Source organism: Fusarium musae, chromosome 9, assembly GCF_019915245.1.
Source record: "Fusarium musae strain F31 chromosome 9, whole genome shotgun sequence".
Lineage (NCBI taxonomy): Eukaryota > Fungi > Ascomycota > Sordariomycetes > Hypocreales > Nectriaceae > Fusarium > Fusarium musae.
The window spans coordinates 2,028,367-2,053,636 of NC_058395.1; the positions used below are offsets into that span (position 1 = coordinate 2,028,367).

Here is a 25,270-nt window from a genome sequence, read left to right on the forward strand (position 1 = left end):
CTGGAGCACGCACTTTCAAGTCCCTCAAGTTGACATTTTGGCCGGGCAATTCTTTTCAGGTAAACGTTTCACTTTCTCGCTTTGAGGAAACCCCCTTTAATACTGTTGTGTCGGTCTATTATAGTGTTCTAAGTGTTGAAACTACTGTGATTTAAAGATGAACACGTACCAAGATAACCTTCTGTGGCGTTGGCAGCAAGCGAGGAGGGGATAAGGGGGAGGGGAAGAAGGGAAGAAGGGAAATCATCCTTTTGAATATTGTGCTGTGTAGGTATTTGAGTAAGCGTGTTACTGCAACTACCTTGGTAGTTCAGCAACACCATATCAAACAACTCATGCTTGTATATATCATTGATCATGTTTGCCATGAGGACGTAGCCCAAATCATGTAGAACAAGTATGAAAATAACTACAGGTCACAAATCAGATTACATGGTAGCTTCATTGGCGTAAGCCACTTGAAAGGACAACGTTTTGCAATTTCTCTGTTTGTTTTGATATGCAGCACTGACAGATCAATATTAAGAGCACACATATCTGAATTGAGGTAACAGCCATGTCAAATGCAATTCTGATACATGTATCACATATTATCTTCATGACAACTAGTAGCTGAACAGATATGAATATCACTTCTTGATAATCAAGCAAGTCTAAGATGGATGAGGCTCAACATAGACCCACAAGCGATGTTCATCTGCCACATGGGAATCTTCGTCCTAATTACACCCTACACCTTCTCTCATCTCATCGACATCGATCAAATTGTCCCCAGAAACTAATCACCATGCATGCCTAGTTCTCTATCCAAGCTTCCTCTTTCAGTGACAAAGACAAGGCTAGGGCGATGCCCAGTCGCTTCCGACATTTTCACCGCCATCTACCCTACAGAAAAATCGATTGAAGCCTTCACCGCTCAAGCGGAGCCGTCCATGGCGTTGGATTACTGGTAGCTCGCTGCCCAAATCCCAGACGATCAGCTGGCATGTCCACGAGCTTGTCGATTTACAGTTACCCCGGTGCGTTGTCTGCGGACTGTGTGCATCTTCGATGGCCAGATACTGGTATGCTCAGGTCAACAAGTGTACTGCGCTGTATGATTGGCATAAACATCTCGGCATCCGAGCGTAATCGGACTCACTGCAGGTATTTGAAAAACTGCAAAAGGACTGCAGTATCTGTCTTTATGGAAAGATAATTCTGCATCAACCCTGCAACCTGCGAGAATCTATTGGCCTTCATCGCGTGGCTGGACGGGAGTATGCAAGTGACCGCGCCAACCGACAAGCAAGCATCAGTTTTTTGTTCAACATACCAGGGTCATGCCATGTTGCTGCAGTGATCTCAACAGACGTGTCAAGCTACTGAGATATCCATTGACTATTCGTTGCTAACTGCGTGTCTACGGTAGAAACTGGTATCCATCGTCAGGTTAAACTTGGCGAACAACCCACCTCCGGGAACAGGCTTCATCCATCTTCTCAAATCCACCATCGATAGACTTACTCCAGAGACGACAAGGTCAGGCCTAGACTGCAAAAAGACGTCCTTACCGATACAGGTTGGAGGTCTTCCAGATCAGGCCGATCCCATGTGGACGATACTCATCTTGGCCAAAAGATCTGGGGTAGGCAACCTTTTGACTCGCGCTTGTGCAAGCCTCAGCACTGGGCTGAAGTTAGAAGTCCAAAACGGCGTGACAAGCTCTCAGCCATGAGAAAGCAAGATGTTGGCGCCCTTCATCGAAACAAGACTGGTAGTAAGACCTCCGAAAGAGACCGGTGCTCTGGAGATAAACCGCCCGTTGGAAACAGCTAGTCCCTGAATCAGGGCTCCACGATAAGCTGTTGTCGATCCACCGAGCCATCATCGGTTGTGATGAGCATCACTGGGTCCCGGATACAGTACAGTATGAAGAAAACAAAATAGATCGACAAGACAACGCGTTTCGTGGCCAATGGTCGTGTCAAGTAACAGCACTGTTCGATGACTTCACCACGAGTGATGCCGCTGTGACAGTCGACCCAAGCGGGCTAAGATCGACTACCGTAGCTGTTGGGATGGACAGACATCGCCACATTCGTCCAATTCCATGCAAAGGAAAAGCTTGCATTAAACCCGGCCAATACGGAACTGGCAGCTCAGGTCCCGGTTGGCGGATCATCGAGAAAAACGCAAGGCTCAGTCGGCCATGGTCACTCAGGACAAGCGGAACACGTCAAAAGTGAACCCGACAATGCGGTGACAGAGCATGGGTCCATGACTGCTCTACAGCCGAGCTTTGAGTCTCAACCTCAGGATCGCAGGCCCCTTTCCAATGCCGGAACCGCTGTTGAGAATTCACTTTTTGATAACTGACGACTTTTCTCAGACGATGCCGATCACCAAAAGCTAATTCCTCATGCACCGTTCCTAGATTCTCGGACCTTCTGAGTTCACTTTACTGTTGATAGTGCACACGCTAGAGAAGGCCAACGGGCTCGAGGCTCCGGTGGAGCAGCACGGAGCGTCCCATCGGGAAGAACCCTTTGGCGCCTGCACTCCACAAATGTCAATTGATGAAAAACGTTAGGTCAGTTGGTCTCAGGGCTGGCTAGGTCCTGAGAAGCGAAAGAGGTGGCAGGAAAAGCGAAAGTGAGGCATTGAGACCAGAATAGACGAGGGCTGGGAATACGAATAATGATGCAGGCAGGCATTGCTCTTGTGGCGCAGGCTTGTTCGCGATCTTCAGCCAATTGATTTGATCAACAGACAGGGCAGAGAGTCAGCACTGCAGGAAAGAGATGGTAGCAAAGGTTTCATGGCTGATGACGGTGATGATGTGAGCCGAGCTGCTCAAACAGGTACAGGCACACTCTTCCAACTCGATGGTAGGCTGTTAGAGAAGAAACGGTGTAATGACGACAATGTTGGAGCTAAATCGATGGGATCGAGGCACACTTTCACGACACGGCACGGCACGTCACGTTCAGGCACAGTTCGACCTCATACCAATAGCAAGTTGAAAGCTCAGTACTGGCCATAAGCCAGACCCAAAAGCAAGTCTTCGTTTCAGAAAAATGCATTGCTCACCAGTCTCCATCTGTGCGTGCCGCGCTTGGGCATTGAGGACCGTCATGGAGGCTATATGCCGCGGCAGGTCGTCCACAGGGTCTTTTCTGAGATAGAATTCATGCTCCCTTCAACCTCAGCCACCATCGGAGGTCCCTTCAAAGGGTCAGGCTGGGAACTGAGTGAACGGACCCGTCAGAGATCTTAGGCACTGGCTTACTCGCATCATCTATCATCTGTGCATTCGGTCGTTCAAGTGACAAACGTGTCGCGCAGGGAACTCCTGGGCATACATACCTAGCCTTGGGTCGTGACAGCGCATAGCCGGTTACGAAGCGACGCGCCAGCTAGAGCCTTGATTGATTGAATGATCGACTGGGTTGAGAATGCAGGGTCAATCGCATCAGAGTTCACCCCGCCTGCTCTCGTCGAGAAAACTAAGGCCTAATATTGATTGATAACTACCGTTACCTCTGTACTTGGCCAGCATAACCGGCTGCATGATTCAAAGCTGGTGTGCAATCGTCTGCTAACGGCTCTCAAGACTTGCCGCGTTGCAAGCCGCGGCATTGATAACGAGACCAATACCGAGGGAGGCGTCCAATCTACCCGTTCACTGCGTGAGATAATCAAAAAGCTACGAGAGGGGAAATGGAGGGGGAACATCAATGGGGACGACAATCATTCACGACCACTGCACTGCATTGCGAGATGGATCGACGCCTAGGTCGCCCAGTCTACTAGGCCAGGATAACCTGTCCTTCGAGAAGGTCTCCTAGAGTATTCCACAACACCGGTGAACCCGGAAATGTTACCGTACGGTACCATTGTGAGAAGCTCGCCTATAAATTTGTTGCAGGCAATCTCCGTTCCCCGGGTGTGTGCCCTTTGCATTGGGTCGATCCTGCAGCATCGTGACAGACAGACGAGGCCAGGATCGGAAAACGTGCCCCGAGTAGGAATTAGCAATGCACGGTGCAATCGTGAATATGGACACAGAAGAAGATTGGCTTTCACGAGTGCGAGATTTGGTGTAGCCCAGGGGTTTCAAACAATGGGGATGAATGAATGAATGGAGTGAAGTGAGTGGTACCTGGACGTTTGGTACCTGCAGCAGCTTTCTGGAAAGTACCGAATGGAAGGGCCACTCACCCACAATTAGGCATGAAAAAGAACCCGTACGGACTACACTGTACCTGGCAGGCGGATTATTTGGTAATTAACGGCCAGTGTTGAGTTACGGTCCGGCGGCTGGCCCCTGGCAGACGGCCCCACACCCCGGACGTTGGCTCGAGGACCGGTGGGATGGGATGGATCAGCATGATAGTGAGAAAAGAAGCACCCAATCTTGCTCGCGAAAGGATCAATCTCGCATGGATAATGGAAATCTCGAGTCTTCTTGGACCCTTGATCGAACATTTCTCGGCATACTGAATGCTCTCTGATCTTATGCCAGCCAGACAATAGATCGGGGCTACCCTGATGTTAGTGACATCCTCTGATATGGTGATATCGATATCTTGGATGACGTTGCGACCACTGAACAAACTTGCTTACACCTTGATCAGGCACGATGACACCATGCGTATCGATTAACGCACACAAACAGAGGCGGCCGGACGGGTTTCAACTTTCCAGGAACCACTTTAGGGCTCACAAGTTGAGATGATCAACTGTGAAAGGCTGAAAGATGGGACAGAACAGAACCTTCAGCTCTAACGGCTAAAAACCCGGGTGGCGTCTTATGCCCAGTTATGCCCTGAATGGCGCTGCATTATCCGCACTACCAACGGACTTGTACACGTGTGTAACCAGGGTCTGTACTCCGTACGTTTCGAAAAAAGCTGTTCCTTGTTTCCATCACATCAACCTATTGAAGCTGCATTGCTTACCGTCTTGTCACGGCTTCAGCAACAACCCTTTGTCATTCCCAAGCGTGTTAAAGTGATTCCCCAGCGTGTTTCGTCACTTCCACTGTCATAATGCCCCTCGTCGATATTCCCCTCTCCTATCCCCTCCCCCTTTTCTTTTTGCTCTCCAGGCCCCTGTGAGCATTAATCCCAGGGCACGTCCCAGCGGAAGGAAAAGTACCCAAGGCTAGGCCGGATGTTTGGTTAATGCCCCCCGGCTGTTGGACGACGGCCTCCCGCACGTACCAATTACTTGTAGCCTGAGGTAGGAACTAAGGTTTGGGGATGAACGAGGGGCAAAGCCCAGCGGCCATTTCATGCGACCCCGAGACAGTAGACAGTGCCAGGACGCGAGAGGGCCTTCTGCAGGCTCTTGCGGCTGGAATTTGACAAGAGCGCCACTTGAATATAGAGATTAGGTATGAACCTGGATGCTCGATACGAGTTGAAGGTTCTTGCAGGAAAGACTTGCTTGACTGCGCCATTCATCTAAACTATTGATAGATAAGTTGCGGTTGTACAACGGCCAATCTTGAATATGCAGCCCAGGGTGCTGTGGCGCGAGGCCACGGAATCGACCGAGGCTGAGGCGGCAGAGCGAGCGCGTGTACGGATAGCGAGTAAGAAAACGCGTCTGCTCCAAAACGCACGCGTCTGGCGTTTTAACAGTGTGCCAATTTCACCATTTTGCTTGGCTCATTGAACGCCAAATTACAGCCTGCCTGTGGGGAAACACAGCATTGTGATACCGATAAATTGTTCACCCACGCACGCCGTTAGTTAATCTTTGTTCGAGCTCGAGGCATGAGAGCGGTGGTCCTGGGTGACAAGATAGGCTGGATTGCTCATCTCCCAGGGCCTATCAATCGTGATCTGCTGCCGCGGTTGGTAATGTCTTTGGGGCCCTTTGGGTTTGGGTTACTATCACAAATTGCGACAATTTACAGCTCGGAGAGCCATGCCCAAAAAAAGAAATAAAACACGGGAAAACATTGAATGGTCCCGCCGCGCCACGAGATTGAGGTTGGGCTTGGACACTAGGATGCTCATCGCTTTGATCCCCGTGATTGTGACTGAACTGACTATGATTATAATAGCACCTCAGGCACGAAAAAGTTCCCAGTCAAGGACTCAGGGTCGGCAAATAAATGGTCGATGTCTGCGACGCCGTCATCGCCGGTGCAAAATTCAATCCTGGAAAGCTTCTAGGGGGGCCAGGGGAGCTTCCCCCGGTGGCCCTAGGTCGTTTCTTGTGGTTTCGTTCGTCCCCAATTGTTCTGTCATCCATTTTCTTCAGTGCTAGCGAGGTTACGAGAGTCGTTTCCATTTATCTGGGACCGCGGTAGACTGACTGACCCTTATTTCCAAGACCAAGGTCCAAGAACAAGAGCCGACTGGACTGACAGTGACTGGGCTTCAAGATGAAAGGACTAAGCCGCCCGTGATCTCTGTAGTATCATATCATTCGCCGTCTGCCACTTTTCAAGCCGGACATTCTAGCCCATACCAGTGGACAGCCAGAGTTGAGAGGGCCACACGACACCATGAAAAAGACACCCTAAGTTTCGTTTGGTGTGCTCTTCTGACTCTTCTGACCCTCCCTAGGAAGTCTTCAAATGATCCATTTCTCAGAACCTTGCACACCCATTGGAACTTGTGCGGTTGCTCTTGGATCCTAGTTTCATTCTTCGCTTGTCTACGACAGTTTGACATGATCCTGAGATTGGGAATTTCGCGTGTCGCTGTCTCCGATCAGATAATCTCTTGAGATGGGTTTCTTCCTCCCTTTGCCAATCGATTTGCAAAAACAGCATGCTTATGCTTATTTCTGCATGGGATAGATGTGAATCAGTACTCTGACTTGCAGCTCGAGATCAGCACGAAATGAGGTACCGGTACCACCAGGGCGCCTTGACTCAAACTAAGTTCATAAGGCTTCGTTCGCAGGCCACTCTCCAGAGCTTCAGAAGGACTCTCGTGTGCTCCCCGGCAGCCCAGTCTGCTCCCGCTGCCATGGGCCTTTTCCCTGGGCTCTCAGTGCGGGCTCTCACATTCACAGAGCTCGCCATCAGGTCTCTTTCAGGGCTGCCTGGGGTGCCTAAGTGCCCTGACCGGAGCACGGGTACGTACCCGGATCTTGGCGAATAAAGCCTGAACTGAAAGTGTCGCTGTTGAGCTGGGTTTCCCATTTCTTCGACAGGGGGCGCATTTAGAGTGGAGAAGAGAGACTAATGATGGCGTACAGTGACATGCGTTGGACCAAATCTACAGTTGGTTGATGACATGGATACCTTTTTTCCCAGCCACCTTTCTACAGCGGCCAAGGTTTCTGCAAGGTCCCGCCTGCAGCTCGCAAGTACTTGGACTTGACCTCCTTTCCCGTTGGCGAGCCCTGGACAGAGTAAAGTCTCCATTGCTTCTTTTTCCACGGCTTCGCTGCACTCCACTCACTTTGGCTGTTGACGGATACCATGACACGCCCACCTCTTTTGGCCTCTGCCTGCCTCTTCTCACGCCCCCTTCTCGTCTCACCTGTCGACGCCTCTGGTGCTGTACTGACTCCAGCTTTGGTCCCTTCCCTTTGGGCTTTTCTGGGGGGAGCTTTAGCTTGCTTGCTTCAGTATAGGCTGGTTGATGTTCGCTCTAGTTATCACGTCTGTCTCCCTGGATTTGAACCACGTCAGGGCTCACCCCATGTTCAGCTCACCTGCATTTCTCTTCTCTCTCTTTTCTTCTTCTTCCCCTCTTCTGACATATTCAATAATGACAATGACAATAAACAACATCTATTGACATCGCCCAACAATCGCTGAATCAATAACCACCCCGGTCATTATTCAAGCATCCTTCGCATTAATCACACGAAGAGGTCGAGCGGAACTCTTCGCTGGGGCCTCTCTTTTGGGACCAGAGCAGAGTAGAGCAGAGCAACTGGGTTACCTTCCTTACCTTAACGTATTCGCTAGTGGCCTGAGGATCCTGCCCCGATCGGCAGGTTCAGTTCACTTCAGTCCAGTTCAGTCAGGTTCACCCCAATTCAAGCCACCCCCCCCTGGCTCGTTGCCCTTGGCCCTTGTCAAGAGCTTTCTTTCGCTCTCCTTTTCGTTAATATCGACCCTATCCACTTCTGCAATCACCCTCACTCAAGTCACTCCTTTTGCTCCTCTGGAACCTGGACCCTCTGGCGAGATCTCATCTCTCTTGATTGACGTTTATTCTCGTCCATCGTCGTCTCGATTAATTCTAAACACTTACATCCCGTCCCCTCTTTCTCGACCTCCCATTGTTCAGTCCCATTCACTCATCTACAACTTCGTTACCTTTACCGCCGCCACATCCACTCCATCCGATTAACAGTGCTACTACTACTGCCGCGAGTGATTGCTTCAGGGACCAATATTGCTATATACAATTGCACACGCTCGCTGCCGCACACTCACACCCACCCACCGTCAGGTCCCACGCTCGTTCGCCGCCGTTTTCCAAAACCAACTTTTCCGATCTGAATGCTCCGGTAAAACGATTTCTAGCTCTTCGAGAGAGCTTCTTGTTTTTGGATCCGATTAGGTATATTCACTTGGCTGCCGTCCAATTCGGGGACCCTCCGAATAACATTCGTACCCCAGGACCCCAACTCATTCGCGTGTCACACTGCATCCGAAATAGAGTCCCTCGACCACAACCGACATGATGACGGTTCAAAACGATTTGACCCATCGGGGTGTTTCTGGTCAACAGCTTGCCCTCGAGGATCGCTTTGAAGTACTGAAGGAGATTGGCGATGGAAGCTTTGGCAGTGTCGTTTTGGGTAGAGTTCGAACGGCTGGTGCCAACGTTGCTCGCCGAGGTACAGTGGTAAGTCAACACGATGTGCATCCTCTTGTGTGACAGCTCCCGTAACCATTTCTGCAGGTCGCTATCAAGACAATGAAGAAGAGCTTCGAGTCGCTAGCACCATGTTTGGAACTCCGCGAGGTCGTTTTCCTTCGCACCCTCCCTCAACATCCTCACCTTGTTCCCGCTCTCGACATCTTCTTGGACCCTTACACCAAGAAGCTCCATATCGCCATGGAGTACATGGAGGGTAACCTCTACCAACTGATGAAGGCTCGCGACCACAAGTGTCTCGACAACGCCAGTGTTAAGAGCATTCTTTTCCAGATCATGCAAGGTCTCGAACACATTCACTCTCACCACTTTTTCCACCGCGACATCAAGCCCGAAAACATTCTGGTCACTACCTCTGGTCACAATGAATCTGGCAACACCTTCCGCCGATACTCAGCTCTCGTTACACCCCCTTCAACACCACCCACATACACTGTTAAGATTGCCGATTTCGGTCTCGCCCGAGAGACACACTCAAAGCTCCCCTACACTACTTACGTATCAACAAGATGGTACCGTGCTCCCGAGGTTCTTCTACGAGCGGGAGAATACTCTGCTCCCGTCGATATCTGGGCTGTTGGTGCCATGGCTGTTGAGATTGCTACATTGAAGCCCTTGTTTCCCGGTGGAAATGAGGTTGATCAAGTTTGGCGAGTTTGTGAGATTATGGGCAGCCCTGGTAACTGGTACAACAAGTCCGGTAACCGCGTCGGCGGAGGAGATTGGCGTGAGGGAACCAGACTCGCTGGCAAGCTTGGTTTCTCATTCCCCAAGATGGCTCCCCATGCTATGGACACCATTCTGCAAACACCCCAATGGCCGACCTCCTTGAGCCAGTTCGTCACTTGGTGCTTGATGTGGGACCCCAAGAACCGCCCAACATCATCGCAGGCTCTTGCCCACGAGTACTTTGCTGATGCCGTTGATCCTATGCGACCCAAGTCTTCTGCTTCGCGAATCCTTGGACGCAAGCAGTCCGACCTCAGCCGAAGCAGCAAGGAGGCTACTACTACCACACCCACCTCTGTGAAGCAATCCTGGTTCCGCAAGTCTCTCATCGGACGTTCTGAGAGCACCGACCTGGCTACCATGCAGGCCCAAATAAAGGATACCACTGCTCCCAGACCCGCACCTGTACATGCTTCATCGGCTGTTGAGGCATCTACTGCCAAGGTTCGCCCTGCTGCCGGAAAGAGGACCACTTGGACCAATGGCCCATCCAACGTAGCGCCCATGCCAATTCTTCCCACTGCGCGACCGATCTCGCCGATCCCTGATGCTGTAAATGCCCGCGCCAACAACACATACGACGACTCTTACGCTAATGGACATGGCCAGGGGAAGACCAAGAAACTTGGCCGACAGCTCTCTGTCGCTTCAAGCACAAACAACTACACAGAAATGCATCGGCAACAGGCCGAAAGGGCACTCAATGGGAATTCTGGCCTCGCCTCCCCTCCGAGTGGACAGAAGGAGAGCTTCTTTTCACATCTCAGAAAGCGTGCGCGGCGGTTCTCGGGACGACATCAGACCCCCGTCTCACCCGCCTATGACGACGACCTGGAGGCCCAGGTTGGATGTGGCCCTTGGGCTAGCAACCGGTCGTCCATGGTTATTGACCAATCGCAACAACAGGCTCCCATTCCTAAATCCGAGGTCTACGAATCCCTGGACAAGGCCCTCCGAGATGTTCAGAACAACCTCGATTCGCGACCTCCCGTTCCGCCCAGTCACCAGATCTCGCCTACCAGCACCCTCAAGCGACATCACTCGCTTCCTCAACACCAAGCCCGGTCAGTAGACAACCTGATCGGTGCTGCCCGAGGTGGACCCATCTCTAGCCGAACAAGGAGGGCCCAAGCGACACATGGCGTGCATCAATATGAGGCTCCTGATGAGGAAGAGGAGCTTCTAGACGAGGCTTTGACTTCCACTCAGCGGGCCGTCAAGCGCATGGAGCAGAACCAGAACAAGCCTCTTCGACAGTCGGCTAGCAACATTGGGCTGATGAACCCGTATCCTACGCCGTCACCCTCAGCCAACGGTAATCAGGTCCTGTTTGCCGATGGCCACGAGGCTGTTACCCCCAGGCCACTGGACCTCAACAAGAAGACTGATAACCAGTACAAGTGGCCCACGCCACCATATGAGGAAAGCGAGTGGGCAGCATCAGCAGCCGCTAGCATCTGGGCTGCTGGCAGTCGCTTTTAAGTGCTTCGTCTTGACATACTGTTACGATTACGTCCAGTGGCGCCGAAAAAGTTATTGATATCGACTCGCATGGTCATGGTGTTTGGGTGTTTGGGTTGAGATATGCGACCCTTTTCTGATCTTTTTATCATTGTTGTAACGTGGGCGGTCCGTTTGATTTTTGGGCATACTGGCTTGACTATACATACTTTATTCCTCCCTTCGATTCAGCACTCAACATTTTCACCAAATACCCGGCCGCAGTGTTATGCCGCCTTCTGCACATTATTATTACTATTACCTCTTCGCCATCTCTCACTATTTGAACCGTTTGCTCTTCTTCGTTTTTATACCTTGAGTATCAAATACCCCCTATAGACCACAGGCGAGCGCAGCCGCAGCAAGCTGCTTGAAGCAATACCACACACATACCACTCAGTCAATTTCTTTCCTTTGTCTCACTACTATATAAGAAAGGTGGAAAGGAGTCTGAGGTGCTTGGGCTGAATATGACCGGCCATTTTCTTTGTCATATTCTTGGGTTATCTTTGCTTGAATGGACCAAAAAAGGGTCAAACAGGACGCCTCCCCAGGAGATGGACAGAGTGACGGCCATACTTAGCCATCGTTTGCTTATTGAAGCATGTAAAAAAGTCAGCGAGCATTTCATTATTCCCCACCTTTTCAGTCAATGCATTGGGAGACTGTCGAATCAATAGATGGAGTTTTTCGCCGGCCAGGATGCCAGACAAAGCAGTTTGCAATTTTATGATCAAAGTATATAATTTTACACGCCCCGGCAACAGGAGAAGGGATGCCTTGGTATGAGGAGAGAACCATGGGGTTAATCAACAAAATATCAAAACAATTACTGTTTCATGTGCTCTATGCTATTTCTGCTTGGACTGCCCAATGGCCTATGTGAACTAAGCATCGTGGGCTTCATGTAGAATGTTGATGGTCTCGTTAACTCAACAAGGTTTCTGCCTCCCTTTAGTAGTGGGGGATCAAGTCAGAATAATGAGGCAACATTTGTAGAAAGCGGGGAGGCAGCCAAATTATAGATTGAAAGACAGGAGATGAGGTGGCTTGAGGAGTGACATGCACGGTATTATTTGCACAATATTAAGCTGGGATGGGAATAAGCAAATCTCTTACTTAGACTTTTGCAATATTACTATAGTTCACACGAGTGACCGTTGGGGTGTCATTGTTGCGAGCCACAATGTGATCAATAACATTGAGTGTAGTGAGATGAATCTGAAAGAGATCTTATTCAGACAATTGAACAATGCAACTCAAGTGAGAGATGAGTTGAATTCAGTTGAGTTGGTGAGAGGTTATGGATGAAGTGATCATTCATAGTCACGTGCCCGGCTAGAACGAATATCACGACGCTTACCTTAGGCAGCACTCACCTGTCCTGGTAAGCCAAGCCAAGAACTGACGACGAGCGGTGACTATTACGAAACGGAGACGATCTCTGTATCTCTTTAAAACGTGTCAAACGTTCTTTTTGTTCTCGGGGGGTCGTTGGCGACTTTTGTCAAATGTTTGTTCCTGAGCCGTACGTAACGATAGACGTTTCACGCTGAGCGACCATCGAATCAACTGATTCATATTGGACGGACTTTGAGAAAGCCGAGAACTTTGCGACGATCTTACCCGTGGATAATCTAAACATCTCACCAACTTGGATCATCTCATTTTCTCTAAAATATCGTTTCTTTTTGATCACTCAGCATCAATCACTTCATCCAAAGAAGAGGCTGGACTGGATCATCTCACGCGGGGGAGGGGTAAATTCGGTGTTGGCTGAAGGATTCATGGACTAATGGATGAGCATTTAACTGAGAAACTCGGACCTCTATCAGTATCACTATCACTATCACTATCAATCAGCCCATCATGAGTCTCAATCTGCCAATGCGACCTAGCACAAGCAGCCAGCGAAACCGGGACAGTCGTAATAATTACTTCAACAGTTATACCCCCCCAAGCTCCACGGAGGCTATCAATGGACCTGTTAGAGAATTGGTGAGGGAGCAGACGCCTCTGAATGATCGCTTGATTGTGGGTGTTGATTTTGGAACTACCTTTTCAGGGTGAGTACCTCAAGTTTGCAGGAAACATAGTGCTAATGTTTGTAGTGTTGCTGCCGTATACACTTCTACCCCTGATGATATAGAAATCATCAAGACTTGGCCTGGCGGCAATGGTATCACATCGGACAAAGTCCCAACTGAGATTGCCTATGACTTTCCTCCCAATGCACCGCAAGGCACTGAACCTACAGTAAAATGGGGTTTCCAGTTCAAGCCAGAGGAGTCACGTCTACGCTGCATCAAGCTCTTTCTGGACCGATCTCAAAAACTCCCCTTCTACGTCAGCCCGCTCGACACAGCCGCACAGCTCAAGCGCTTCAACAAAAATGTTGTCGACGCCGTGAGTGACTACTTGACTCAGATTTACAAACATACCATGGATACGCTCACCCGTAGGTACGGCGAGTCGTTCATGGCATCGACAAAAGTTGAGTTTGTACTCACTTGCCCGGCTGTTTGGAGCGATGCTGCGAAGAACACTACGCTACAGGCTGCTGAGAGAGCGGGCATGGGGTTGAGGTCTGAAATTCAGATGATCAGTGAGCCTGAGGCTGCGGCTGTGTATACGCTCAAGGCGATCCAGCCGAATCATCTGAATGTTGGCGATAATTTTATTGTTTGTGATGCTGGAGGTGGTACTGTTGAGTAAGTTTAGCAGCCCTCTCACCTAGCGTGACACTGACAATGCGCAGTTTGATCGCGTATAAGATTATCTCCCTCAAGCCGCTCCGTGTAGAGGAGTCTGCGGTTGGAACAGGAGGGCTGTGTGGAAGTGCTTTCTTGAATTATCGATTTGAAGAGCATGTTAGAGGCCGCCTTGGTCAGACTCGCTTTGATGAGATGAAGGCTAAGAAAGGCAAGACGTGGCAAATGGGTCTTCGATACTTTGAAGAGTTCGTGAAACGGAACTTCAATGAGGATGAGCATCAGGAAGTCAATGTTCCGTACGTATACCCGTATCCTTACTTGGATCTCACTGACCTCCTTAGCTTCCCTGGTCTTCCCGACGACGAAGATGCTGGGCTGGACTCAGGCTTCCTCGTCATGACAGCAGAACAAGTCAAGGACATTTTCGAGCCTGTAGTTAAAGAGGTCTGTGACCTTGTCCAGGGCCAAGTCACAGGCCTTCGCTCAAAGGGAGGCATTGTTTCCGGCATCGTGCTAGTTGGAGGTTTTGGCCAGAGCGATTATCTATATCGCCGGCTCAAGAATCACTTCACAAGCGCTGCTCCGCCGCCGTACAGCGAGCGGCCTACGCACGCCAATGCCAATTCTACACAGGAGGCGGGCTCCATTGAAGTGATGCAGCCAGTGTATGCTTGGACGGCGGTTGTGCGAGGAGCTGTCTTGCGAGGACTGGAAGGCAACATGGTCATTTCTCGCAAGTCGAGAATGCACTATGGTACATCGTATGCTACTGTGTATGATGAGGATAAGCATTCGGTCAGTGAGCGATACTGGTCTCCTTTATGGGAACGCTGGATGGTCTCTGACCGGATGCAATGGCATATTGCAAAGGTGCGTCTCCTACTTCCATGAATTCGTTACCAACTTCTGACACATTACAGGGCGAGGCTCTGTCACCACTCGCACCCATCGCATTCCACTACACACGCAACTTCCGCCCGGGTCAATCCCTCATCGTCACCGACGATCTCATAGCATGTGATGCGGACGAACCACCTGCAGCATACACTCGCGACCTGATCCACGTGTGTACCCTCACAACAGACCTCAACGCCGTTCCAAGGAGTTTGTTTACGAGATTAACGACGACGAGAGGTGTTGAGTTTGATAATTTAGATTTCACACTGGAGATGAGGGTTGAGAGTGCGGGCTTGGGATTTGAGTTGAAGGTTGATGGGGTGAGGTATGGAAGGGTTGAGGCTGAGTTTCACTAGGGATTTGATTTAGCGGAGTTGTACGCGAGATATGGGTTAGAAAATGTGCATATGCATCTATTGACTGAGTTGATCTTGGTTCTCATCTGTGTTCCTATTTGATGAAGTGACCATTCGTGACTGGCTTCTTAGTTTCTCGCTCACCTTTGGTTGGCTCAACACTGAATACTATAACGACTCTACCTCGGTCTTGTTCTCGAGTTTAGCATTGTTTAAGAGTTAGCATACCCCTTTGTTCGCCTCGAGACTCGACTTGCATAAGGCTTGGTTTATAACAGATGACCGCGAACACGCACGAACACCATGTTCACCATTGCTCTCACACTTCCAAACTTCTGAACAGATACCATGGACTGATAGCCCAGCAACGGCTGCGTAATATGGTATCTCATGCCACACCTATAAAAGCACGGCACATCACCTTTACCTTGGAATCACAGATTAAACAATACAGCTCCAAATACGTTCCAAGACAACAACTAGTATTTAATATTTTAATACAGCAAGGTAAGTAAGCATTCAAGATGAGCTCCTACCTAAGCTTCCAATGGCCCAATCCCCATGGCGTCTGCTGCTACCGCTCCTTCGACAACCCCAACGACCACTCCATCATCGCCATTAAAGTCCCCTGGCTTCAATGGCCCAACGACCCGCTTGAGGATGTCCATTCACCTTGGTGGGTAATTCGAGATAAATCTCTCGCAGCTGTTAGACTCTGGAAGAAGATTCTTCACGAGAGGCTTTCGAGTGAGACGTATCATAAGCATATGAAGATCAGTAGTATCGTTCTTATGAATGAACAACTTAGACTGACTATAGATAATTTGGGGGATGGAGATGATCATTTAAAGCTATTCTATGGGTTTGCGGCTGATGAGATTGCAAAGATGAAAGAGGTCAAGGGTTTGGACCTTGGGAAGGAAGTTGTTAAGTGGGTTGGGAGTGGGAGAGATGCTGTTCCTGTTTTCAGGAGGGTTAGGACGAGAAGTACAGATCCTGTCTAAGAGGCTAAGTATAATTATAGTTTTGGGATACGATGCCTGTAGTGGCGAGGATATTCAGAGCCTAGTCGTTCCAATCGATCGATACATTAATAATGCCAACTTCATTCAAGACTTTTCATTAACAGGATCTGAAGACAACCGGTTCCACCATGACTTATAATACATCGTTGTTCCATCAACAATTTCGGTCTGACATGGTGCAGTAATGCCAGAAAGAACATGAGAACTCATTTTTGTCGAGGGTATTAGACGCTCTTCTGACTGATACCAGCAACGTTTGTTACTCCTCAGGACTTTGAGACACCCTTAGGGAGCAAGAAAGTATAGGACTTTAGAAGAGGTTATCAAACTAAATTCAGTAAAGGCTACCCTAAATTTAGACTAAATTGCCTAAACTTTTGTTATCACTTGGGATGAGATCTTTTTTATATATTTTGATGATCTTGAATACGTCACTTGAAGATGGATTGGATTGGATTGGATTGGATTGTCCTTCCACTTTTCAAGGTGGGGCACAAACATCAACAATTCTTCAACCTTCACTCTTTCACTCGTTCAATCTCAAGATGGCCTCTTCAGAGCATGCGTCTGCCCTGCTAAAGTGGGCGCGTTCTCAAGGTGCAAGTATCAATCCTTCAGTTGAAGTCGTTTATTTGCCCGAGACAGGCCTCTCGTTCCGCGCAAAAGCCCCTACAGCGCCCTCTGACACAATCGTCAGCATCCCCTCGTCACTCACGCTCTCATATCTTAACACTCTTCCTGGCCGTGATGACCCAAAGCCTTTTACCGCGGGGTTCTTGGCACAAACACCGCCTCATGTCCTTGGCCGTTTTGTTCTCATCAAGCACTTTCTGCTAAAAAGCGAGTCTTTCTGGGCGCCTTATATACAGGCTTTACCACAGCCTGAGGACCACGATTCTTGGTCTCTTCCGCCGTTTTGGCCAGATGAGGATGCCGAATTATTTGAGGGGACAAATATCGAGGTTGGAGTTACGAGCATAAGAGCCAATGTGAGGAGGGAATTCAAGACGGCGCATGATCTTTTGACCACTGAGTCGTGGGAGCCTGAGCTTCTCAAGCAATTCACATTGACTTTGTACCAATGGGCGTACAGTATCTTCTCAAGTAGAAGTTTCCGCCCGAGTCTTGTTCTTGGGCCAGAGGATCAGCAACGTCTTCCCGAAGGTGTCAAGCTAGACGACTTTTCTGTTCTCATGCCTCTATTTGATATAGGAAATCATGATATGACTACCAAAGTGGAATGGATACGGAATGAGAGGATCAATGGCTGCAGTCTCAAGGTTGAAAAGGCGTATCAGGCTGGGGAACAGGTCTTCAACAACTACAGCATGAAGACAAATGCCGAGCTACTACTGGGATATGGGTTTACGCTCCCAGAGACGGAGGATTTGCACAACGACTATGTTCATGTGCGGAAACGTCAGCCTGCAAAGGGTGAGGCCACGGAGGAGTATTATATCTCTCTACGACCTGTCCGAGACCCCAGCTCCCTCCTTGCACGCTCAAAACAAACCGTCCAGCTCAGCGATTCAGCCCCCATACTCGGAGCTTTTCAACATGTTCAGCACGACATGGTCTGGGACATATTCTGCACGCTCGCGCCACCCGAGCAACGCTCGACACTTATCAGCGAAGGCTCGGAGCCAGAGCAGCAAGAGAAGTTCTTCAGCGGTCAAGTCAGTGAAGACGGGAGAATGTTCCTTCAGCAGACTGCGGCCATCATCCAGCACAAGGTCATGCAGGAGCTTGAGAGGTTGCTTGAGACGGACGTGGAGGTTGTGGGTGGAGGTGGCCTGACGAGGAATCAGCAGTTGGCGTTGGATTATAGGGCGAGGTGTAGAAGAGTGCTTGAGAATACACTGGAGGCTATGAATATGGAGGAGTTGTTTGGGGAGGATGACGAAGGGGACGAATAGATGCCTAGAGTTGATGGTTGATGGGCCGCTCTGCTAAAGAGCCGAAGCTATGACTTTGACTTGATAGAGACTTCAAGATATAGACCAGGATAGATCCGTGGTCATGAAAAGGATTAGGCAAATAAAAAAGGTGCCTTTGTTTGCTAAGATTTCTCGTTTGAAGATACATACAAACAAACAGTCGTGGTAGATTGTGATCCGACTCTCCATTCACATTGGCCGACTTGTCCAGTCAGAATCAGATGCATCTCCACTCTCATCAGCTCTTTGATCTCACTGTAACCTCTGCAACAACAAGATCAATCTGGCATTCAGCGCATCTCATATATTAATAGAGGGGTCTTTACAAGTATTACAAGATTTACGACACCCCCGCGATCATGACAGGCCTCAACCTGCTCGACCTCATCATCGCCATTGACAAGTACGTCCTCTCCCTCGTCACAAAATTCACAGAATACCAACGTCTTCAGTGCTCCTCTGGATTTTGCAACATATTGCGCCTCTTACTACCGTCTCTTTCTCTCTCCTGACCCTCGCCCGCATGGCTTCATCCTCCCCGCCACAGTATCCCTAATGCCATGGCCCTCATCCTTCACCATCGACCACGACAACCGCACCGTCACATTGAGCGAACCTCCATCTGGCTCAACACTTACAGAGCACGCAAATGCTGCGTTTCAAGAAGCTGTCGATAAAGCCATTGACGATGACCTGTTTCCTATTCTGCATAAGGAACACAGTGAGTACTTTCGCATAGTCGGCGCAAGGGAGTTCGTGCAGGTCGAGAGGTTTGCTGCTCCGTTATTTGGCATTGCGACGAGGGGTGCTCATTTGACGGGGTATGTACGCGATGATGGTGGTAAGATAAAGATTTGGGTTGCGAGACGGAGTCGTCACCTCTTCAGCTACCCTGGTCTTCTGGACAGTACTGTCGCCGGTGGTATCAAGGCCAGCGATACGCCACTTGCATGTATCAAAGCTGAATCTACCGAAGAAGCTTGTCTTCCGCCAGATCTCGTCTCGTCGAGCGTTGAACCCGCGGGAGCGATAACGCTGGCGAACATCAACCAGCAGTCAAAGCTATTCCACTCAGATATCATCTACGTCTTCGATCTAGAGATGCCGAAGGATGTTGTTCCTCGACCGGGAGATGACGAAGTGGAGGAGTTTGTGCTGATGGATTGCCAGGAAGTGATAGAGCGCATGTTGGCGGGACAGTTTAAGCCGAATGTGTGTCCTGTCATGATCGACTTCTTGGTCAGGAAGGGGTTCATCACGAAAGAGAACGAGAGTGGCTTTGAGGAGATTCAGAGGAGGTTGAGGAGAGAGATTCCTGTGCCGATGGAGTCTGATGTGTAGTGGGTGCAACTTGGAGATATTTTATTGTGACACAGACTCATTAAAGAGCCCCTTAAGCTTCGTTTAGGCTTCGTGATTTAGGCTCTAGGTCCTAAGGTTTCTTTGCCCTTGTGTGTAACCAGGTAATCAGTGTGTCTTGTTACAGTCTTCTAATTACAATCGTTTCATATAAGTTGATCACAAATTTGAAAGTTGAGGCCATACTAGCAAGTGGTTTCGGCGCAGTATTGGTTGCTGAAGAACCATCGCAAGTAACGAATATAAAAAATACAATGCCTTTGTGTGCACCAACCAACCCCAATTCATTGCACTTCTCAAGACTATCACATGGTTTTCTCTAGTACTGTTGCCCAGTGTTAGCCACCAAATTCTCGCATGTCTATATGTCCAGGGTAAGGTAGTCAAACTCTCAGCACCAATATCACACTGTTTGCTGTTTTGGCGAGGCGAGGTTCCTTCCCAAACAGTAATCCTCCCTCCCCCGTCAGCCCACCAAAAAAGTCCACCTTACTCCCCCCAAATTTCTACTACCAGCAAAAGAGAAAAAAAAACCTACCAGCGACAAAACCGTCAACGGCGAATACTGCATTTTACGATATGATTCACTAGACGTACTTGTGAGTATGGCGATATACGTCCGGCTGTTATCGTATTGGTACGTACTTTCTCCTCTTTGTCTGCTGACCTTCCTTCAACCCCGCCTTGCCACATCAGACGGGACTCTGCTTCACGCCGACAGAAGCAAAGCACTTGTTTGATATGCGCTGATGGCCATTTTCCTCTACATTATGCTCGTAAGTACGAGAATATAATATCTGCTATTATAGCTTGTCTCCAGATTCGGCATGACTTGCACCCCTTTGCGACCTTTTCGTATTGGCATATCTCTTCTCTATCATGACATTCCCCCACAGCGTTCAGTCCATCACTGACATCTTCCCTTCCACATCACAACCCTCCATGATTGATTCACTCACACTCCTTCAACTATATGCTTTCCTTTCTTCTATTGTGGTTTGATATACTCTCGTGTCTTTCTCGTTCAAAGTCGATACTCTTGACGCCGCAGAAGCATCACCAAGCTCGGCTACCTTACATCAAAGACCAAAGACCAACATAACAACACTCCGCTTCTGCACCACGACTGAGTTTGTAGTTGTTAAACTCAAGCACAAATACTTTTCTTGCTAAATGCCACGTTGTCATGCCAAAGCAATCGCTTCGGAAGTCCGAGGTAACTACAGCCATGCCGTGAGTCGCATTCAAAGACACAGACAGCTTCGCCATCAGAACATCAGAAATGCTCCCCGAAAATGGGTTGTGCCACTCACTCCCGATAACATGGCTTCCGAACGACATCGATCTACGGAGTACGCGCCAGACAAACACTCAATCAACCTCGAGTCGTTCGAGTTTCCCAGCCAAGCGCCTAGCAGAAATCAATCACATCTATTCAAACATGTACATCACAGTACGCGACAAAATGGGATAACAAAGTTTCTTATTGCTATGGTTACATCTAAAGCCACAAACCACCGACAAGCGGCTCAGATGCCCGCTGCCATCCAACTTTACCTTGGCGCATAGTACCAAGCAACCATGCGTTATCGATCCTCCCCAGTCAGGGTATCTCCCCAAAACTATGAATGGTCTTGCCCCCACGAATCCCTAGCAAGCCACATCGTTGCTTTCCCGCACAAGAAAGCCAGCTATTATCATATCACCCTAAGTCTCTGTGCGCCAGGTACTCCCTGTTGATCCCAAATGTCCATGTTCGCTAAGAACTATGACGACGTCTTCATTATCGATTCATCAGGCCTGGTTATGTCTGCCTCATCCGAGGCGGCATGCTCGAGTATTGTTCATGCACACCGCGTCGCCCCTTTGAGCAAGCACGACACCTGGTGTAGCCATGCGGCTGGGTATAATGGTGGCTGATGCTCTCCGGTCGACGAAACATCCAAGCTCCCAAAAAGTCATACAACTCATACAATCCATCTTTCAGCCCGACGCCACCTCTACTCTTCCTCCGAGTCCGATTCGTCACTGGACTCGGCCGTAGGTGTGGGAGCCTGCAACACAGGTTGATTCTCGCCAGGCTCCTGACCCGGCCTGTACAGGTTGCTGAGATCACGAAGCTGCGCAATTCGCTCCTCCTGTTCACGGGCACTCATGGGCTTGTTCTTTTTGGGCTTCGCCGATGTCGATGATGCCTTCGTATGCTTAGGCGGCGCTGCCCGGCTCACTTCTGGAGAAGATGGCACGTTGGTGTCCTTCCCGAACCCAGGCAACACTTTCTTACAGAGTTCCCAGAGTTTGAGCAGAGCTTCATTGCTCAGCTGATCAATATCTAGCTCAAGCTCTCCGTCGGTATTCTCCTACAGGGTCATTAGCACGCTGTCACTTTCACGGGAGATACTGGTGAACTTACATTTTGGCCAGTGTCACGCTTGATGATATCGATAGCGCGGTCAAGTTGTGCACCATCAAGATCATTGATAGCAGAAGCGATGGCGTCCTTGTCTGCCGCGGTGAGAGTCTTCTTCACGGCCTTCTTGGTGCCGCTAGGCTTCTTTGCATTTGCCACACTTCCGCTGGGTTTGCGGGGGGCAGATCCACTAGGCTTAGGCTTGCTCGGCTTACTGGCCTTCTTAGAAGGCTTCTCAGGATGCTTTGAGCGGTGCGCACTGAGAGTCTGTTTCGCCTTCAGAAGACTTTCTTGTACGAGGTTAACGATGCTCTTCTGCATTGCGACCATACTCTCATTAGGCGAGTCCCCACACAGAAGCTCGGTCAGCTTCTCACTTTCCTCCCTCAGCTTCTTCTCCAGGTCCCGCACTTCCTTACTGTGGTCCGCAGTTGGAGGAGCTGGTATCTCATCGCCATCGCCATCGGCCTCCTCATCCTCGTCTTCCTCGTCGCTACCGTGGGAAGCAGCAGGAGCATGTGCCTTGGCGTGTCTGGCTAACCAGCTGTCCTTGTCCTTCATCAAATTGTTGTAGTAGTCCTCCAATTGGGAAGCTACATACGACACAGTATTACCTTGGTCAACACTACCGTTGAAGGTATAACAATTGGAAAATATCAGCCGCACATTCTTGTCAAAGTCCTTGAGGTTGTTGATGTCGCCACTCTTGAGCATACGAGCCACCTTTCCCAGATCCATGGGCCTCTTGATAATGGAGTAGTAATGGGGAATGTTAAGTCCTTCAGCATCAACTGGTTCCATGAACCAGTTGTTGATGGCGTGGTTCTTGGGGGACATCAAATCGTTCAATACCTCTTCAGAGAATTGCAGCTCAGGCTTAAGCTTCTTTCGCGAAGGCTTCGTGGTATAGTCAATATCCTTTGATTTGGGAGCACGGACGGTTCGTTTGGGACGATCGCCCTCGGTGGCAGATGAGGCACGGCGCAGTTCGGTAGCAGCAGTATTGGCTTCTTGAGATCCAAGCCGCGGCTTTGATGACACGCTTTCGGCGGCGGGACTAGCGCCAGGTCCAACGGATGGCTTGCGAGCCATAGAATCGCCGAGAGAGCTGATACGCGACTCACGGGGAGGTTTGGGCTTGGGGACCTGCTTGGGCTTGACTGCCTCTTCTTGTGGAATGGTGGCAACTTCTTCCCAGATGCTTCGAATGGCATTGAACGCAGCACCAGTAACCTCATGGAGGGTTCCATTGAAGTTACGGGTGTTGTCGTACATGAGAACCAGGGCATCCTGAAAATCACCAACCGTAACATAAGCACCATTAATATCACGAAGGGTCCGGTCGATCTCGGAAAGGTCCATAGGTTTCTCGATCTTGGCCAAGTAACTCTCAGCGAGTTGAGGCCACATCTTGGGGACTGAATCCTTGAAATGGCCACCAGCCTTTGTCTTCTTCACACGCCCTAGCACTTTGCGGAACTCGCGTCGCTGAAAAGGGGTGAGCGTTTGGTTCTTGAAATCGGCCTCATTCCACCTGGTAAGACCAGCGAAGCGAGAGACCTCCTTCTCGGGGGCAGACTCAGCAGAGTCCGGTTCAGTCTTGGAGACAGTGGAGGTAACGTCGGCGGGTTCTTCAGATTTGGGCTCGGTCTTGGCTCGCTTTGGTGCAGGCTCTTCTGTGGCATCATCCTCACGTTCGCGGGCTACCTTCGAGCTAACGGAAGTGTCACCAACGGGGGCATCTTGCATTGAGACCTCGGTGGAAGGTTTAGGGGCATCCTCTTCCTTGGTATCGATAGCCAACTGAGATAGGCTGGTAGGTTGGACTTCGGCTTCTGAGGAGGGAGCCGCGGTCTCGTTGGAAGAAGCGGGTACCTTGTCGTCTGTTCCATCAGCCTTTTCAGGGGTATCTACAGGCTTGTCTGCCATATCGACGTCCTTGGACTCTTTTGCGGTCGCATCTTCAGCTGGTTTCTCATCTCTGGGCTTTTCTGCAGGCACAGCATCGGTCATATCGACATCCTCCTCCGTAGCCTTGGGCTCCTCCACAGGTTTGGCATCACCAGTCTCTTTCGTCTGATCATCACCTTCGGTCTTCTGATCGTTCTTTTCGTCCGCCGAAGGCTCTTGAGAGGGCTTCTTCTCATCGCTCGCCTCTGCCATCTCTACGTCCTTGTTGACACCATTCTCGACGGGATGATCGTCCGCTTTGTTGCCATTGACAGGCGCAGATTCAGGTGTGTCCTTTGGCTTTTCAGGTGTCGCATGCCTAATCAACATGTCAGAGAGTGCTGAGAAACGATGTGCGCGTTTGCGCCATGCATCACAGCCTTATGGCGCGCGACGGCACAGGCAAAAAGCGCGCCATCAGAATTGAGGGGCAACTTACCCGTTGACTTCGGACTTTTGTTCCTTTTCTACTGTGGCATCGCGCGACGTATTCTCGTTTGTGGGAGCGGTCGCATCGGGGTTTGGTGAAGCCATAATGGCTGTTCGCGATATAAGGCGCGTCAATACAGGTCTAGCTTAGTTGACTCGTCGCGACATGAAATAGCGATGCGCACGTGAAAACGATGATTCGAGGATTATCGCGAGTCGACGTGGTGTTGATGCGCGATGGAGATTGAGAAGTGGATACGTAGGAATGGAGGCGCGTCGCGCAGTTGCGAAATTGGATTAGAAGGCGGGGGGTCGCGATCTTATATTGGTAGCTCCTCTGAATTCTGGCAGCCTAGCGGCAAAAAGGTAGGTGCAGGTAGGCGGAGTCGATGGCAATAGCTCGTAGCCTGTGAGAGGCAAGAGCAAGGTAGGTCGAGGTGGGAGGGAAAAGAGGAGTAAAGCCGAAGCAATGACGCTGACAATGGAAATCGAATAGCTGATTTCGCGACGGGGTCTTTTTTTTGCGCGTGAGGGTGCAGCGCAAGTGCAGTGCAGTGTAGTGCAGCGGAGCAGTAAGCAATAAGTACAATACAAGGTAGAGTACGTAAAACTGAAAAGAGAAGAAAGAAGGCCAGAAATTGGAGAAATAAAAAATGACTAATCAAAAGGCGAAACAGTTTAAGCAATTCAGAGAAGACTCTCGAATCACAAAACCTATTATTGATTATGGTGTGAAAGTGAATAAATGCGATTGAAAGAAGTGATTGTACCTATTAAAGGTCAATCAATATTGATTGATTTGATTGGGGGAAGGCGGTGGTGACTTTTGGTGGTGATCGCCGGCTTCGAGAACAATAAGAACTGTGAAGGAGCTCTTATCGTGATCGGGCGCGGAAGGTGCTTTTTGTGCTTTGCCGTTAACTGAAAGGGTGCAGGGTGGTTGCCAAGAGAGGAGGAACTCTGAGTGGCCAGTTGCGGTCGCAGTTCAGTTTTTTTGCCAGTGAGAGAGAGCAATAGCGTTGGGCTGCTCAGTGCTGTGCTGTGCCGTGCTTGTTTTTTGCTGGCCGGGAACCGGAAGAGGGAGGGGGGTAGGGGGGGGTTGGATCTAAGGGGAG

The 25,270-nt window shown here is 49.8% G+C and overlaps 5 protein-coding genes across 5 annotated transcripts; 4 read left to right on the top strand and 1 right to left on the bottom strand.

Annotated features, from left to right (window-relative positions):
* Nucleotides 1-8,651: 8,651 nt before the first annotated feature.
* On the top strand, nucleotides 8,652-11,060 carry J7337_011888 (uncharacterized protein; the record flags this gene model as incomplete). The annotated part of the gene is made up of 2 exons (XM_044829421.1): nucleotides 8,652-8,816; nucleotides 8,874-11,060. The coding sequence occupies 2 exons, from the start codon at nucleotides 8,652-8,654 to the stop codon at nucleotides 11,058-11,060; spliced, it is 2,352 nt and encodes a 783-aa protein (XP_044676096.1).
* A 1,887-nt stretch (nucleotides 11,061-12,947) lies between these two features.
* Nucleotides 12,948-15,045, top strand: J7337_011889 (uncharacterized protein; the record flags this gene model as incomplete). The annotated part of the gene is made up of 5 exons (XM_044829422.1): nucleotides 12,948-13,144; nucleotides 13,190-13,789; nucleotides 13,837-14,088; nucleotides 14,134-14,662; nucleotides 14,713-15,045. The coding sequence occupies 5 exons, from the start codon at nucleotides 12,948-12,950 to the stop codon at nucleotides 15,043-15,045; spliced, it is 1,911 nt and encodes a 636-aa protein (XP_044676097.1).
* Nucleotides 15,046-16,615: 1,570 nt separating this feature from the next.
* Nucleotides 16,616-17,986, top strand: J7337_011890 (uncharacterized protein; the record flags this gene model as incomplete). The annotated part of the gene is made up of 1 exon (XM_044829423.1): nucleotides 16,616-17,986. The coding sequence occupies one exon, from the start codon at nucleotides 16,616-16,618 to the stop codon at nucleotides 17,984-17,986; it is 1,371 nt and encodes a 456-aa protein (XP_044676098.1).
* A 380-nt stretch (nucleotides 17,987-18,366) lies between these two features.
* J7337_011891 (uncharacterized protein) lies at nucleotides 18,367-19,348 on the top strand (the record flags this gene model as incomplete). The annotated part of the gene is made up of 2 exons (XM_044829424.1): nucleotides 18,367-18,410; nucleotides 18,460-19,348. The coding sequence occupies 2 exons, from the start codon at nucleotides 18,367-18,369 to the stop codon at nucleotides 19,346-19,348; spliced, it is 933 nt and encodes a 310-aa protein (XP_044676099.1).
* Nucleotides 19,349-21,366: 2,018 nt separating this feature from the next.
* Nucleotides 21,367-24,260, bottom strand: J7337_011892 (uncharacterized protein; the record flags this gene model as incomplete). The annotated part of the gene is made up of 3 exons (XM_044829425.1): nucleotides 21,367-21,726; nucleotides 21,780-24,045; nucleotides 24,166-24,260. The coding sequence occupies 3 exons, from the start codon at nucleotides 24,258-24,260 to the stop codon at nucleotides 21,367-21,369; spliced, it is 2,721 nt and encodes a 906-aa protein (XP_044676100.1).
* Nucleotides 24,261-25,270: the final 1,010 nt, after the last annotated feature.